At 35.8% G+C, this 17,058-nt stretch overlaps 1 protein-coding gene across 9 annotated transcripts in view; it reads right to left on the bottom strand.

Moving 5' to 3' along the window:
* The window catches only part of khdrbs2 (KH domain containing, RNA binding, signal transduction associated 2), a 130,830-nt gene that overhangs the window by 45,688 nt on the left and 68,084 nt on the right, over positions 1 to 17,058 (bottom strand). For all 9 annotated transcript variants that reach the window (XR_002459813.3, XR_012388697.1, XR_663203.5 and 6 more), the window contains 2 exon segments: positions 12,854 to 13,000; positions 285 to 412 (listed from right to left, as the gene is read on the bottom strand). Coding sequence is in view for 3 of the 9 variants with exons in the window: in XM_073919978.1 (XP_073776079.1) it covers positions 285 to 412; positions 12,854 to 13,000 (275 nt within the window). In the remaining 6 variants the exon portion in view is untranslated.

Genomic DNA, 17,058 nt, shown 5'->3' with positions numbered 1-17,058 from the left:
TGCATCAATATTAAACTACTATAGCAACTATAGCAAATATTGTCCTATATTCTTCATCAAGGTGACGTGAATTTCACTCTGAAATACATTATTAGTTGGTAAAAAGGCAATTAAAATGTCTGTTCCTTATCAGCTTTAAGAAATAATCTCCCTTTTTTCATTTTTCTCGTCAAATAGGTTTGTAATTACATAAGTTACTAAATTTTGGCACATTTTAGTGAGCTGTTTCTTTGTGGTTGGTTTCTATTATTTAACATAGGGGTGTTTAGGTGAAGTTACTGTACCTGGGGGAAGCTGTGGAGGTCAGCCGCAATCCACGTCCCCGCGAACTTCTTCCTCGGCTTGGGTCATCTGAGCCATTCAAGTAGGAGAGCTCACGGAGCTGTTCCTGCCTGATTTCATCATTGTAATCCTGTGCAAAGAAAACAAAAACACCAAACTTGAAAAAATAGATATATTTAGCAATATATAGCAAGGCGTTGTGTGTGCATCTCGTCTAACAGGCTCCTGTTCAACCACAGCAAACAGAAATTATCCAGTTGGATGCACATCTTGCAGACGCCGGCGTAAAAGCAAATGAGCCTTAAATGTGTTGCCAGAACACCAGAACGCTGGCAGCGAAGGCTAAATATACTGCCAGAAAGTTTTGCTGACTTCAAACTAAAAAGTAAGGATAAAAAAATGAAACCTTGTTTTTCAGATGTGAAGGACATGAAACATTTTTGCATGCATACTGGCACCATATGACACGCACACTGAAAATATGGTGTAGAAAGAGAGGCTGAGGTGCACACGAATCTTTAATTTAGAGTAAGAAGAATGATAGAGGCAGGAGAAAAATAGAGCACTGGCTTATTAACTTTGTTTGACATCAGCTATCAGTGCATTGTTGTGAAAGAATAATTCCACTTTCTGCATTTATAAAGTCCCTCTCTTATTTGATTGAACATGACAGGGCCCTGAATCACAAGGACGATTACAGAGTGGATAGCGCTTATTTTATTATCATGTCACTGCCACAGGCAGATAAACGGAGCCTCATTTCCACCAGCCACTTATTTCCCTTCCTGTTTGGCACAACAGCTGTACAGGAAAATATCAGACATGGCAGCAAAAGGAGAGTGGCCTTTCTCAGAGATACGCTTCCCAATCAGTGAAGATTTAAAGGTTCACGAAACGTTTGAGTATATTTTTGAGATTTTAACAGATTTGTGTATGTTGAGCACCAGTTAGGACAATGTTAGCACCTGTTAGCGTTAATTGTGGGGAAAACTGGATAATTTTGAGGTTTTGTCAGCTAATTTCATCTTCCGGGTTTAAAATGATTTTTGGGGTGGGATCAAAATCGGCGACGTAGAGCAAAACTGCAAGTGCAAAGATGATGCGTCGCTTTCTTATTATTATTCATAGCTGAGTTTTCTTATCCTATAAGAAGAGCCGGCTTTTAAATTATTCATGACTGCACGTGCTTTCCGAAGGCAAGGTAGACCTGCCAGTGCTAAGCTGTGAGACACTATGTTGATGACTGGGTGAGACGCGTCCATTGACCCACGGCACACAGTATTTAGCTGTTCATGAACGGTCGTATCTGTTTTTCCCCGCAATGCTGTCAGGGCCGATACAGCAAAGCTGTTTGTCTGCAAAAAAAAGCATTTTGTCGAGAGAGCAGTATAAGAATTCGAGAATGGCGGACGTTGTCTTTTATCAGGAGTTCGTTCATAATTAGACACATCGCCGTGCTGCTGTGTTTGCCTAAATCCTCTAGATTACAAGCAGGGCTAATGGTTAAAATAGACAGGGCAAAAGATCTGCTGCACTGAGTCTGCTTTTAGACCCGGAGATTGAGGAAAAAAGTCCTCATTAATAGTGTTTATATGAACACGATTATCTTTATAATGATATAAATTGTGGTTATGTGTATTTAAATTACAAATAACAAATGTAGCAGGGCATGAAATTACTGTTTATTTCTTTGCATTTTAACTCCGTAAACTATAAAATAATACGTCACATTTTGTGAGCTAGCCGACAACAGTTGTTCACTCCCCTCCTTCTCCTCTGCTCTGCAGGGCATGCACACTGCTGCCCTTTACTCGCGGAGCTCCACGCCTGATGCATGTTTTGAAAAAATTCTGAGGTAGACCTGAACCGAAAGTGGGGGGTGTCACGACCCTTTAAAAATATGCAAATAGAGTATAGTACAGTATATTTACTATAAGAAGAATACACTTAGCTGCTGTATTGATATTCTTTTTTTCACATATTTGTGACTACAGAAATGTATGTATAATGTGTGGCAAAATCATTTTTCTTCTTCATTTAAAGATTTAAAGAAAACTGAGGAGAAAATGACTTGACCTGACAGAAATTTCCTATCAAAAAATAGAGCCGTTGCGACACACCTACCTATTACATATTTGCAAGGACCAATAGTTTAAAGGGTTTTTACCTGCCAGAGTAAACATTTACAGAAATAACCAAAAATACATTTGATTTTGGCTTCATGTTGTAAGAAAATAAGTCACACAAGATTTTTAATCATGCTTCATTGCCTTTTTGCATTTATTTAATCAGATATTGTGGAATGGTACAGATTAAAGCAATTGTTGTTGTTGTATTTTTAATGTAATTTATTACTTCAGAAATCCTTGTAGGCTAATATGCTGATTTTGTTCTTTAAAATTTCTAATTTTTTTTTTTCATAAATGTTGTTCTGCAAACTAATTTTGTAGAAATTATTTCCCAAGGACTCTTTGACAAGCAAAAAAGTAGCATCTAATTGATATCCTGAAATATTTTGTGAAACGTATCCTTACTGAATTTTCTTTTTTAAATAAATGCATCTTTAAATAAAATCTTACAAACCTCAATTTGATTAATAGTAGTGCATTTAATAACACTGCATGCATTTCCATTCACAAAGTGAAGTTTATTTATAAACTAATTTTGAGAGGATCACATGCTTATGATTGACCATGGCTGGTCCCACATGATTTACCAATCAGATAAATCCTTACACATAATAAATAACCAGAGTGTCTTACCTTGGTTATCTTAGTCTTGAAAAATACCCCCTTTCATTTCTACACCTCCTCCTTTTTCCTAGATAGGGAGGCATGGTGGATCAGGGGTAACACTGTTGCCTTACAGCACGAACGTCACTAGTTCAAGTTCTTACTTGGCCAGTCGACATTTCTATGCAGAGTTTACATGTTCTCTCCGTGCTCATGTGGGTTTCCCCCGGTTTCCTCCCACAGTCCAAAGACATGCGTCATAAGTGTATTGACTAAACCAAATTGGCACTATAGATGAGCTCTAAACCAGGCTCCTACTTATGCCTACCAACTAGTTTACTGTATCTCGCCATAGCAATCCCTAAAATCTGTCATAGGTCCTAAATAAGCCAGGGGAATTCCCGAGACCTGAGCACCTGAGCTCAAACTCTCCTCTCACCCTTCAAATGGGAGGGAGTCCCGAGCTTGAAGATCTTTGCAGTTTAGGGCTCTTTCCTAGGACAGCATGCCAAACACACTTTATTATCAATCATCAGCTAAGTGTGAACTCTTGAATCTGACCATTAAGTAAAAATTTCAACTTAAACATACATTGGAAATAACATCTTCTGAGACCCCCTTTACATCATTAAGATCTTTTTCTTCAGTCCAATTAAAGTGTAAATGGGGTCTAGAACTTTTGACCACTTCCAGAAGTAGTTAAAAGGCCATTTGATCAGATTGCTCTCATAGTGTCAACTCCCTTGTGATTGAATGCAATTTAACATCAATAAAACACCAACTAATCTCCATACTGACCCAAGATTTGATCATTATGGCCTGTTTTCTGCGAAAGCGCACCAAAATTCATACTTTGCACAGTGTTTCACTATAGCACACAAATTACAATCAAAACTGTAGTTTCCATCCACGATCTTTTCAATCACTTGTTTTCTTACTCCCATTCTTTCAATAGTACTTCTGAGTCACACCAGATGCTCTCATGAAAGTGAAGTAGAGCATAACCAAATAAGAGGGAAGGGGCTTGAGAAAATCTCTCCACAAGTGGTCACAAAAAACGCATTTGAACACATACTAATACAACTGTAGGTGCAAAACAACGCTACATGAACTACAGAAACTGAAATTCAAGTCTCAGGAATTTTGATAGCTTGTACACCATGCAGGTTGAAAAGAGGTTTATGTAGGTAATGTGAAATGTTTGGATCAGCAAGGTTTTTTCTGTTTCCAGGGCAGAGTGTTTCGCAGCACAAATACAATCCCTCTGCATTCATTGCCTTGAGAAATGAGGGCAACAAACGGACAGGGAGAAATGTATTTTTAAGCTGATCAAATGTAATGAGGATTCTGATGGATTCATTATGTAGTGTCTCTCATGGTGAAGCTAATTATGCTCTGAATCAGATTTAATAGCAGCGGTAATGCATTGATTCAGGACACAAACTGGGAGTCTTAGAAACACCAGGTCATATTGAGTCCAGCAAATTGGTCAGGCTAAAAAAAATTGAAGGAAATTAATAATTTCTGAACTGATACAGTATATGCATAAGATGTCTTTCTACAAAATCTAGTCAGTTTTTGACTAGCCAGATGAGACACTGCATGCAAACACTGCAAAAAAACAAAACAAAAAAAAAACACTTTTCTTACTTAGATTTTTTGTCTTGTTTCCAGTCCAAATATCTAAAAGTGCTTAAATCAAGAAGAATTTTCTAGACAAGCAAAATATATTGTCCCGTTTTAAGAAATAATATACCAAAATTAACTGAGCTTTTCTTTAAGACAAGCAAAATAATCTGCCAATCGGGTAAGCAAAATAATGTTATGTCAAAAGGAAAAACAAGATTATTTATCTTACCTTATTGGCAGATTACTTTGCTTGTTTTAAGTAAAAATTTACTTTATATTGCCATATTATTTCAAGAACAAGACAATAGGTTTTGGTTGCCTAGAAAATCCTTCTTAAATTATTTTTTTAAAGATATTTTGACAAGAAAGGTGACAGAAAATCTAAGTAATAAAAGCATTTTTTGCAGTGAAGTAGGTTTTTTTTTCATTTTTGGTCAATTGTGTGATTTAGGACATTTTTGCATTTTTTCTTTCATTTATTTAATTTTAACTCTATTTGTTTGTAACTATTTGTTGATTTTAACTGCAATACATATTTTAAAGGTGGTTTTCTCATGCTCAAAAATGTTACTGCTGCTCGTTCAAACAACCTGTTTAAAATGAGCTGAAACAACACAATACTTGTCATTTATTTGGCCAATTTATTTGTTTTATTTTCAGTTTATTTAAATTTGTAACCGTTAAGTTAACTTAAGCGTTTTGTGTTGGGACAACATGAAGGAATTGGTCCAACTATCTGGTTAGGGGATTTGTAGTTTGCTTTGTGTGGGATTTAATTAAGAGAGGAAAATGTTGACAATAAAAGTAATCTTAGGTGTTTAAAGTTAATAGAAAGACTTGCTAGAGTTTGATCTTCACTTCAGTTTGAAGATTTAGAAGAGTTTCATGCAATGCTTTGAGTTTTGAGATTACCACCTTGCAGAAACATCCCTGCTTTGGGTGTTTGCAGCAAGAATGCAGTTTAGTTTGTTGCTTGGTGAGCAATAACTGTCCTAAAATGAGTTTTGAGATCAGTCTCAATCAACTGTATATATAACTATGCTTAAAAAATGCTTAAAATGACTATTTTACTTCAATTAGGAAAACGTTATATAAAAGTAAGAGACTTTAAAATGTACGACACATAATAGACATACAGTGCATTCAGAAAGTATTCATAGCGCTTCACTTTTTCCACATTTTTTATGTTACAGCCGTATTCCAAAATGGATTAAATTAATTAATTTCCTCAAAAATCTACACACAATACCCCATAATGACGATGTGAATTTTTTTTTTTAATTGTTGCAAATTTATTCAAAATAAAAAACCTGAAAAAAATCACATGTACATAAATATTTACAGCCTTTGCTCAATACTTTGTTGATGCACCTTTGGCAGCAATTACAGACTCAATTATTTTTGAATATGATGCCACAAGCTTGGCACACCTGTCTTAGGGACTTTTTGCCCATTCCTCTTTGCAGTACCTCTCAAGCTCTATCAGATTGGATGGGAAGAGACGGTGTGCAGCCATTTTCAGATCTCTCCAGAGATGTTTAATAGGATTCAGATCTGGGCTCTGGCTGGGCCACTTAAGGACATTCACCAAGTTGTTGTGAAGTCACTCCATTGATATTTTGGTGGTGTGCTTTAGGTCATTGTCCTGGTGAAAGATGAACCGTCAACCCAGTCTGAGGTCAATAACACTCAGAAGCAAATTTTCATTCAGGATGTCTCTGTACATTGCTGCATTTATTTTTCCTTCTATCCAGACTAGTCTTCAAGTTCCTGCTGCTGAAAACCATCCCCACAGCATGATGCTGCCACCACCATGTTTTTCTGTAAAGATGTTTTAGCCTGGTGATGAGCGATGCCTGTTTTTTTTTTTTTTTTTTTTCAAACGTAACTTTTTTCAAACGTAACGTAGCTCTAGGAAGAGTTCTGTTGGTTCCAAACATCTTCAACTAACAGATGAAGGAGGCCACTGTGCTCATTGGAACTTTCAGAGCAGCAGAATTTTTTCTGTAACCTTCCCCTGCCTTGTGCCTCGAGACAATCCTGTCTAGGAGGTTTACAAGACAATTCCTTTGTCTTCCTGCTTGGTTTGAGCTTTGACATGCATTGTAAATCCTGGGACCTCATATGGACAGCTGTATGCCTTTTCAAATCATGTCCAATCAACTGAATTTACCACAGGTGAACTCTAATTAAACTGCTGAAACATCTCAAGAATGATCAGTGAAAACAGAATGTACCAGAGCTCAATTTAGAGCTTCACAGTAAAGGCTGTAAATACTGATGTACATGTGATTTTTTTAGGTTTTTTTATTTCTAATAAATTTGCAACAATTAAAAAATATATATTATGCTATACAAATTTATTGGACGGATATCCTGCCCTCAATTAAATTGAGTTCATCCAATGAGTTGTTTTTTTTAAGAGCATTAAAAAAAATGTAAATCCTATATTATCTACTTTTCAACTGCACATAAAACTACAGTTTTATTCATAACCATATTCTGGTTATGTTTAGCAATATATACTGTATTTTCATGTAAATATGTCTGATTATTCTACAAAAAAAATTATTCTATTAAAAATATAAATGATTTCTGACTGCAGTATTTTAAGAATATTGGGTTAATAAAAATGATCTCTTTTGTAAAACTCAAATTGTAAAAAAAAAAAAGATTTTTGATTTAGAAATGTATGCAAAACAGCTCAAATATAATGAAACAGTGAACCATTTGCATATTAAAACATAAAATTTTAGGAAACTTGTTATACAAAATAGATGTGAAATAATTTGAACCCTATTCAGCAGCAGTGTCTTGCATTAATGAGACTTCATCTGTACAGTAGTGACACTGAGAAGAGCCCACTCACTCCTACTGAAGATGCTGCGTTCTGCATGAATCACTCTCTTTCTGTGGCAGTATGTGAGGTTGAGTAATCGTGTTCACATAATGGGCTTTCTGTAGGTATTACCAACAATGGATAAGGCATATCAGTAGTCCTGGCTGTAAAGGCTTTTTGATGTTTGTTTTTAAAAGACATATTCATTCCATGTTGACCAAAGCTAATCTGCAATTACAGGATTCATTGAATGGAACTACATAATTCATACTGCAATTTGATCCAGAGCTTCAGGTAATCTGTGTGCAGCTTTGTTGAATGACAATGATGTAGCTTTACAGTTGAAGAAATATGAAGCACTGTCTCTCATAGTATATTGTTTAAAATAGACGCTAAATGTTTTAAAGGCTGAATAATGGAAACCACATACTGCAGGCCCGTAGCCAACCCGGTGAAAGGGTTGGTTCTTTTTTTCTCAAAAAGTGGACCTTTTGCAGTTATACGCCTCAGTTTCTATTTAACTATAGGACTTAAATGCTGAATTTTAGTGACATTCTTTTTGCTGGATTAGCTAGTCAGATGTCCTCATAACCACACTTTTTGATGTACTAAAAATATTTTCAAAAAGTTTGCAATAAAAAAATTAAAACAAGTCTAATTTTTTAAAATACAAAGTTATTACATCATATATCATTAGAAACATAGCAATCTGTTAGACAAAAAACAACTGAACTGTCCTTAGTCACAATTTGTCAATTTCAATAAAAAAGAATAATTCAAACATAATAATAATAATAATAATAGTAGTAATAATAATAATAATAATAATAATAATGAATTCTTTGGGTAAAAAGAAGTACATTTGGAAATTTCTGAATATCAACAATAGCCAAAATCTATTCAAAATAGTAATATTAAAAAAGTAAATAATAATATTCAAAAGTTAATTTAATATGGTCCGCTTATGGTGCTTCACACCTTTTTATTGCTCATTGTATTTAGGAAATAAGGTCCAAGATTTAGAATAAAAGTTACCTGTAAAATGTTTTCTGTTTAAAAACAATACAGTAATAAAAGAAGACTTCTCTCACATTAGATTAGTCCCACTGAAGCAGCAGCCAACTGATGACTCCGTTTGGTCTTAAAGCCTTTCTCGATGGATTATTTTCATTATTTATGATGGCATAGCAATCAAAATAGGACAATGAGCTCATGTATGGGACAAATTCTGGACCTTTGTCAGTAAGGGGTGGGTCTTCCGAACCTCCCAAACCCCCCTGGCAACAGGCCTGAAAAAGTTAGAGCATGTTTCATCCTTATAGTAAACATGTTTTTAATAGAGTTTTGACTGTAAAACCACACCTATAGGTGTTTCAGGTGCAGGTCAGATTTTCTCCAGGTCATTATTTATTTCATTTATATAAATTTTGTCTAAAAAATGATTAGACCTGCCCTGTTTCATCTGGAATGCATCCCAGATGACTTTCTGAAGTGGTTTAAGCGATCGGATTTATATCTGATCAGAATAAAACGAATAAAGTGACCAAACAGCCTCAGCTGTGAAGTGATATCTGACAGCTAAGAACTCCGCTTGCCATTAAAGCCTTCGGCAGGCAGTTATTTAAAGAAATTTATGTCAAAAATAGGGAAAGGGAGGTCATGTACTGGACAAGTAAATAAATATACAGGACGTCCCGGCTAATGCAGCTATTTAGCCTAGTCCTCATGGATCGGATCGTAACTTACCTTACCTTACTTGCCTTACCCTGTTTGGCAGTCTTTTTGAACATATGTTCAATATTTTGCGACAATGACGCAGCTGCCTTTTCTGCCTTTTTCTGCCTTTGCTGCTGCCTTTTGCCTTTTATGCCTCTCTTGCTCTTTTAGACCAACAGCGTTACTTAGTATGGATGTAGCATCAAAGATTCAAATGTTACCACTCAGTGGGTTATGTCACGTGACTCGTGTCACATTATTGTGGCTTTGATGCTCTATGGGATTCAAATTACTGGCCAGAGTTCTTTAAAATGACACTTTATTACTATATATTGAATATAAATATATTAATTTAATTATATAATTAATACAATATGTAATTTTAAAAGACATAAAATAATTAAAAGGACAAATTCTGGACCTTTTGGCCCCAACCCTCTAAACTCTTTGCTACCTTCAAGCGATTCATTTAAATTACAGTATATCAGTCATTGAAAGTAGAGTTTCACTTTGGATTTTGGATTTTAAATTAAGTTTTAAAAAGTGATTTTATTTACAGATAATTAATTTTAACAGCAAGTAAGCTGTTAATTTTAATTTTTAAAATATCATTTGTAAAAATATATGGTCTGAATATTGGTGAGCAGGTCCCATAGCTATTCAGTGCTACATACTTAAAACATATCTATTAAAAAATGTCATTTATAGTTGATGATATTACATTTGTCATTGGATGTTGGCAATGTTTCTAATGTTCAAACAAATGTTTCTAATTTTTCACATGCAAATATTATCATAAAAAACTATTTGTAAAAATTTAAATATATATATATACATACTTCTTGAGCATAAGATTAATTGAGAATAGTAACGTGTGTGCATGTTTAACACTTCATTTTTAAAGCTCATTGTTTATTTGGATGTTTACAAGAACATTTAGTTTTCTAGGAAGCATTCCAGTCGACGTTAAAACATGAATGCTGGAGCACCAGTAAAGGCAGGTAATAATGTTAAGTTGGCTCAGTTTTTTTTACTAAAAGGTGTTCAGGTCTTATCATGCAGGTCAGCTAAGTTCTTCCACACTAAGCCATTTCTTAATAGTCTTTGCTTTGTGCAATGAGACTAAAGATGCTTGGACAGAAAACCTTCCTGAAACTATCGCAACAAAATCAGTCCACATAAATATCATGTGTGTCACGGCATCAAAGTTTATTTTCACTGGAATTTAGGGCTCTAGCAAAAGCCATTAATTAAAAAGAATGTAGCGAATGTATAATGCCTCATCTCTATTGAACAAATGCTAGGAAACTCCAAGAAATGAATTCATTCACACAGCTGCCTAGATATGATTAACACTTCAAAGTGAGCTATAGTAAGATGCCAGCAAACTCCTTTAATCCTGACAGGAATCAAGCTTTCTGACAAAGATAAATGAGTAGAGCACTATAAACATATTCAAAGAAGGCATTAGCTTCAAACCCTAATGAGCTGCCTCAACGCCTACATAGGCAGCTGCCTTTATGGCAGCAACCTACTGAAATGGATACACAAAATTTGGCCCCCCAAAAAGAGGCTTTACGCAAGGGATGTTACTAAAACATCTTAAAATGCCAACAATGATACTTCGCTAGATTTTGTAACTGAGCTATTGAGAAAGAGAACTTGCCTGCTTGGTATTCATGAGTGGGCATGAAGATGTAACATGGAAGACTCTGACAGAGATACATATGGAGGATGTAACCAGATCAGGGCTGTGGATGATGATGCGAAGATGTGGCTCAAGAGGTTAAGAGTCTGCGTAAAACTCAGGGCAGGAAAGGTGAATGTACTGTATGGAAACTCTCCTCTTCGAACGCTTCCTGCCTGAAGCCAACAGCACGTAGTGCTGCATTAATATTTAGTTCAGGAAATATAGAGATAGACATTTTACACTTTAATCACCATTGAGACTTCCAGTACTTTTAGTTGAATATGATTACTGACAATAAGAAGCTAATGTGTATACACTACCTTTCGAAAATATGCTCCTAAAAAGCAACATTTAAAAAAATATGTGAAAATTTAATTTATACATGTGACGAAAAAGCTGAATTGTTGGATTATTACTCCACTTTTCACTAGGTAAAGAAAATATAGTTTGAGAGCAAAGATTTACTTCATTTTGTAATTGTAAATTTGTTAATTGTATTTAAAGTGGGTTGTGAGATTTGAAAGTTCAAAAGAATAAAAATGTATTGGAATCATTTGAAGAACTCTAGACTCCTTAAAATGTAAATAATACTAATAATAATAACTTGATCACTGTATATAATTTTAGATAAAAAATATATAAGGAACAAATATTTACTAGCTAATTGCTTATTAGCATGCATACTACTATTTTGTTTATTATTACTAATTTCTGTTAATACATGGTTATTAATACACCTTAATAACTTATCTGCAGAAGTAATCAAATCTGCAGGACTATACACTACCTGACAAAAGTCCCTATCATAGTTTTAGGAACAACAAATAATAACTTGATTTCAAGGTGATCATTAGGACAATAATGTCTGGCTTTGTTTAGAAAAAAGTCTTGTCACTTAACAGAAATAATGTCCAGTATAGAATATAAAGTCATGGTGCAGTGGAAGAAGAATGAATATTGCGTATGACTCTCATGAGCTTAGAGGACTGCATCCATACATCTCTGCAATGACTCAAATCACTTATTAATAAAGTCATCTGGAATGGCTAAAAGTTCATCAAGATTCTTGCATTCATCTTCAATACCTCCTCCATCTTACCCCAGACATGCTCAATAATGTCATTTCTGGCTGGCCTATCCTGGTGCACCTTGACCTCCTTTGCTTTCAGAAACTTTGATGTGGAGGCTGAAGTATGAGAAGGAGCACTATCCTGCTGAAGAATTTTCCCTCTCCTGTGGTTTGTAATGTTATGAGCAACACAAATATCTTGATACCTCAGGCTGCTGATGTTGCCATCCACTCTGCAGGTCTCTCATACGCCCCCATATTTAATTTAACCCCAAACCATGATTTTTTTCTTCAAATTTGACTGATTTCTGTGAGAATCTTGGGTCCATGCGGATTCCAATAGATCTTCTGCATTATTTGTGATAAGTGGGATGCAGTTCAACATGATTCATCAAAAGATCTACCTTCTGCCACTTTTTTAAATTATCAACTAGAAGTCAAGCTATTATCAACAACAAAACTTTTGTCAGGTAGTCTATTGTAGACTGCTTAAAATTGTATGCCTTAGCTAAACAGCAATTATTACAACAACTATACCCATAGTTAATATCCGTATGCAGTAATTAGAAGTTTACTGAGGGAAAGCTTTTAATTCTGCTGTTCCCTAATGAAAAGTGTTATGAATGATTTGGAATACACACGACAAACTATCCAGATTTCCCAAGTCTGCAGCCCATTAAGAATTAAACATGCATGATCTATAATGGAATCTCCAATGTATATGTTTAATTACATGCATACCACTATAATCTCATTTTTTACCCCTTGCAATAAACATGGACAAATTTCGGCATGCAGGAAAGCACTGGAGTTTGGTAATGGCTGGCTGGCTCACTCATCTCATATTGGCTTTCAGCTCGCCTTCTCTCTGAGGGAATCCAACAGTATGAACTTACTGGAACAAGGAATTTCTTAATCTCCTCCAGGGCATGGCTCATGCGGGAATAGGCTTCTCCAGGTGGTGCGAAAACCTCAATTAAAACGTGAAGATCGTTGCTCAAATGGGCGTATTTCGCCTCTCCACTTTTCCTCAGCTCTTCTTCCTAGAGATGGAAAAATATTAAATTAGGAATTCTGTGTGAAGAATTAATCATACCCTTAATGAATTAAAGAAATGGTGATTTTCCCTTCTGAAATGCATTATGCATAGATTGAACAGAGAGTGAACTTGAAAAGGATTAAAGAACTTAAGTGAAAATTCTGTCACCATTTGCTCACTTTAATGTATTTACTGTACAGTACCATGATTTACAGATAGACCTAATTAATCATTTAGATTAACAACAGTACATTTTATCAGTCATATTAAAGGCCAATCTCAATTCTACCACTTAGCCATTACACCTACCCCTTCGCTTTGTGCGTGTAAAGGGGTAGGGGTGTCCCAATTCTCTTTAGCTTGAAGACATCAGGCTAAGGGGAAGGGCTATCTACCCCTTCGAACTGAGATTTTTTAGGACCACACTTGAAACCAAGGGGTAAGAACATTTTCCAGAATGCACCAGCCACAACGGCAGCACAGCTGCACCCAGAAGTAAGGAGATTCACAAATTAGTATTTTTTTTTCTTTGTTAAACACTAAAATAAAAATTGCTAAATTTTGTGATCTATAATCCTTAATAATAACTCCTGTATAGTAGTCCCACAACATTCTGTCACTTCATTACACTCAAATACCCTGTCAGAAAAGTCTAGTGGATGGGAATGAGCTTATTACAGTGTCTAGTATAATGTTAATGTTGTTTTCGTGTGTTTACATAGATGACTATCCGCTTGTTAAGTGTGATGTCATGCGAAGCGCTTCCGGGTCCAAGCGCTCTATTCAACTGAATAAGGAGACTCATGAAATGGTAATAATAAACGTTTACAAAGCGATTTAAGGCTTTCGAAAATCACGGTCGCAGTATATATGTCCATGCCTAATATCCAATGGCCAGAAAGTGATTAATTTTTTTATAAATTGTTAAATTTTTGGTATTTGTTATGCAGCAAGCCCAGAGATTGTTGTTTACACTATGACTTTATATAAAATTAACTTTAATGTGTGATAGGAATAAAACACAATCATAAACAAATGATTTCTCCACTCAAATGAACGGTGGCTTGGACCCGTAAACAGTATACATACGTCACAAACACGTCACCACTTAACAAGTGGATGGCTACGGTGTAAATGCACAGTACATTTACTTATTGCCACATTATATCGTTGTAACATTATATATGCATTCAGTGATTTCCTGAAGATAAATGGCAAAAAAATAAAGCAACTGGAACCACAGCAGTCGATCTCATATGAAGCAAGAGCTCGCAATGACATGTGATGACGTTGGTTCGAGCCTCGGCTGGGTCAGTTGGTCTTTCTGTGTAGAGCTTGCTTGTTCTTCTCGCGTTCGCATGAGTTTCCTCCGGGAGCTCCGGTTTCCCCCACAGTCCAAAAGACATGTGGTACAGGTGAATTAGGTGGGCTAAATTGTCCGTAATGTATGAGTGTGAATGAGTGTGTATGGATGTTTCCCAGAAAAGGGTTGCAGCTGGAAGGGGATCCACTTTGTAAAACGTGCTGGATAAGTTGGTGGTTCAGCGGCTTTCTTGTTCCACTTAAGAATACAAGACTTTGCAAAATATTTTGTCCAGTGCAGATTTTTAATTTGTGTAATTAATATGGTAATATTTATTGTTGTAATTAAAACCCCATGAATTAAATTAATTATTTGCCATTCAAGGCTTAATATCAAATTTAAAGACTTTATAAGAAAACCGACAATGCTCAAATGAGTTAACAAAGTTTAATTAACAATGAAAAATGTTTCTTTATATACACAAATAAAAATATTCATTCATTTTCTTTTCGCCTTAGTCCCTTTATTAAACCCGGGGTCACCACAGCGGAATAAATCGTTAACTCATCTATCACGTTTTTACGCAGCGATGCCCTTTCAGCCGCAACCCATCACTGGGCAACATCCACACACTCATTTACACACACACTCATACACTACAAACAATTTAGCCTTCGCAATTCACCTGTACCGCATGTATTTGGACTGTGAGGGAAACCGGAGCACCCGGAGGAAATATGCAAACTCCACACAGAAACGCCAACAGACCCCAGCCGAGGCTTGAACCAGCGACCCAGCGACCTTCTTGCTGTGAGGCGACAGCACAACCTACTGCACCACTGCGTCGCCCAAATAAAAATATTTTACATTTAATTTATTACATTTGTTAACAACGGAGCAGTCTGGTGGAATAACAAAGAAAGCTGATCCTGATTGGTCCTCGTGTGTGCATTCGAAATGCGGATTGGCTCACAGAAAGAAACTTACAGCCAAGCAAGAGTTTGACTTTGTAGATAAATAAAACCTGTTTTGTTTTTTAAATAAAAAGTCTTAAAATGTAAACCACTTACACAAAAACGTCCCATAATGTAAATAAGTTGTCATATGTGAATAACTCAATTTTGACCAAAATGTCAGATAGAACCTAATAATTCTTAGGTGATGATTTGTTATGGCGGCTGACAATGGAAAATTAGTTGCTGTTGTGACATTTTTTATGTTAAAGTTTAGTTATTTGAATCATTAAAGTAAACGCTTTCCTTGGCTTTTAATACACTTTTCTCATCATCTGTGTCTTGTAGTGCAATATCATTTAGTTTTCACATAAGAAGGTAAAGTCACACAGGTTTGTAATGACATGAAGGTGACAGAACACATCATTTTTTAGGTGAACTGTCCCATTAACAGCCTCGTCTTTTTGAAGTGATGATGTTCTTGTAATGTTTTTTACCAAAATGTCACAAAATGACTTTTTTTTGCTCACATTTTATAATAATTCTCATAACGGCATATGACAATTGTGAACAATGAAAGCCATCGACATCCTTACTCCATAACAGATAATGGCTACACAGATACAGCAAATCATTACGTTTAAACCTGCCCGAGGGCTTTTTGTCAGAAATAAATTGACACTGTCACCTTTCTGATTAAATCCTGTCATGGGAAGAGCGGGAAAGGGTGATATTTCACCAAAGCACTCCGTTTCTCAATTCTCTCTGATTGCTGAAGGTGTTTTGTGGCTCTTCACAAAACTTCAGAAAGCTTGTAATTACGGCAGCCAACATTTCTGTCTTACACTGATTACAGTTGGCTATGGTTTCTTCTTAAAGACAGGAGAGCTTTGATGTAGGGGCCATTCACATCAATGATGCAGGCCCTTCAGCTTTAATAAACACTTACCGATGCCATCTCTCTATCATGTCAAAGTGACCCAAGCACTTTTTCCATCATGCTTTTGCTTGGACGAAAGGTCAGGAGACACTTAAGCTTTCACAACATTCCCGAGAGGCGTAATCATATTTTGCGAGCCTCCGATATACGGGGCGCTGACAAATTGGCCAGATGAGATGGTTGAGGTGGTAATTTTGTGAGTAGACACAAATATATGCATGTAGGTGTTGGCGCTGTGGGTGTTTTCAGATTGACTTAAAAATGGACAGACAGAAACAGGAGACGGAGGAAAGTCTGCCGCCTCATTTCCAGTCTTGTGGAAAACCGTTCGTCAGATGACATTTGTTCTGTTTCAAGCCTCAAAGCTTTAACTTTCCTTTTATGTCAATCCATGAAGAAAGTGTTCAGTTGTTTCAAAAGGCAGGTCTGTCTCACAGGAAGCGTTTCAAAAGGCACTCAAGTAAGCATGTCTAAGCATAGCAGAATCCTCTTCAAATATGACAAAATGAAGGGTTCCTCATTTTTATTCCCGGTAAAGAACAAATAGTGAATCTGACACTTATAAGCCTGACAGTTATCCAGTGCCCCTATGGAGTTAAAGAGCTCGAAGCTTGAAGCGCTAAATAAAATTTACTCCTAAAACTCATGGAAACAGAACTACTACTGGTGATAAACCCTTGATTTTAGCGTTCTTCCACAAAAATTAAATACACAATTTACATTTTCTTTTTTTTCTTGACATTTGCAGTACATAAAATGTCTTTTTGCTCTGCTGGTTAATGTAATGCCTTTTTTGATTCAGTCAATTTGCTGCTTTCAGACACAAGCTGTTCATTTACCTGCACAGGAAATCACTCTGAATGCAA

The sequence above is a fragment of the Danio rerio genome, chromosome 13 (assembly GCF_049306965.1).
Source record: "Danio rerio strain Tuebingen ecotype United States chromosome 13, GRCz12tu, whole genome shotgun sequence".
In the NCBI taxonomy this organism is placed as follows: Eukaryota; Metazoa; Chordata; class Actinopteri; order Cypriniformes; family Danionidae; genus Danio; species Danio rerio.
The sequence above is the reverse complement of the archived record's forward strand: the minus strand, read 5'-3'. Positions and strand labels throughout refer to the sequence as shown.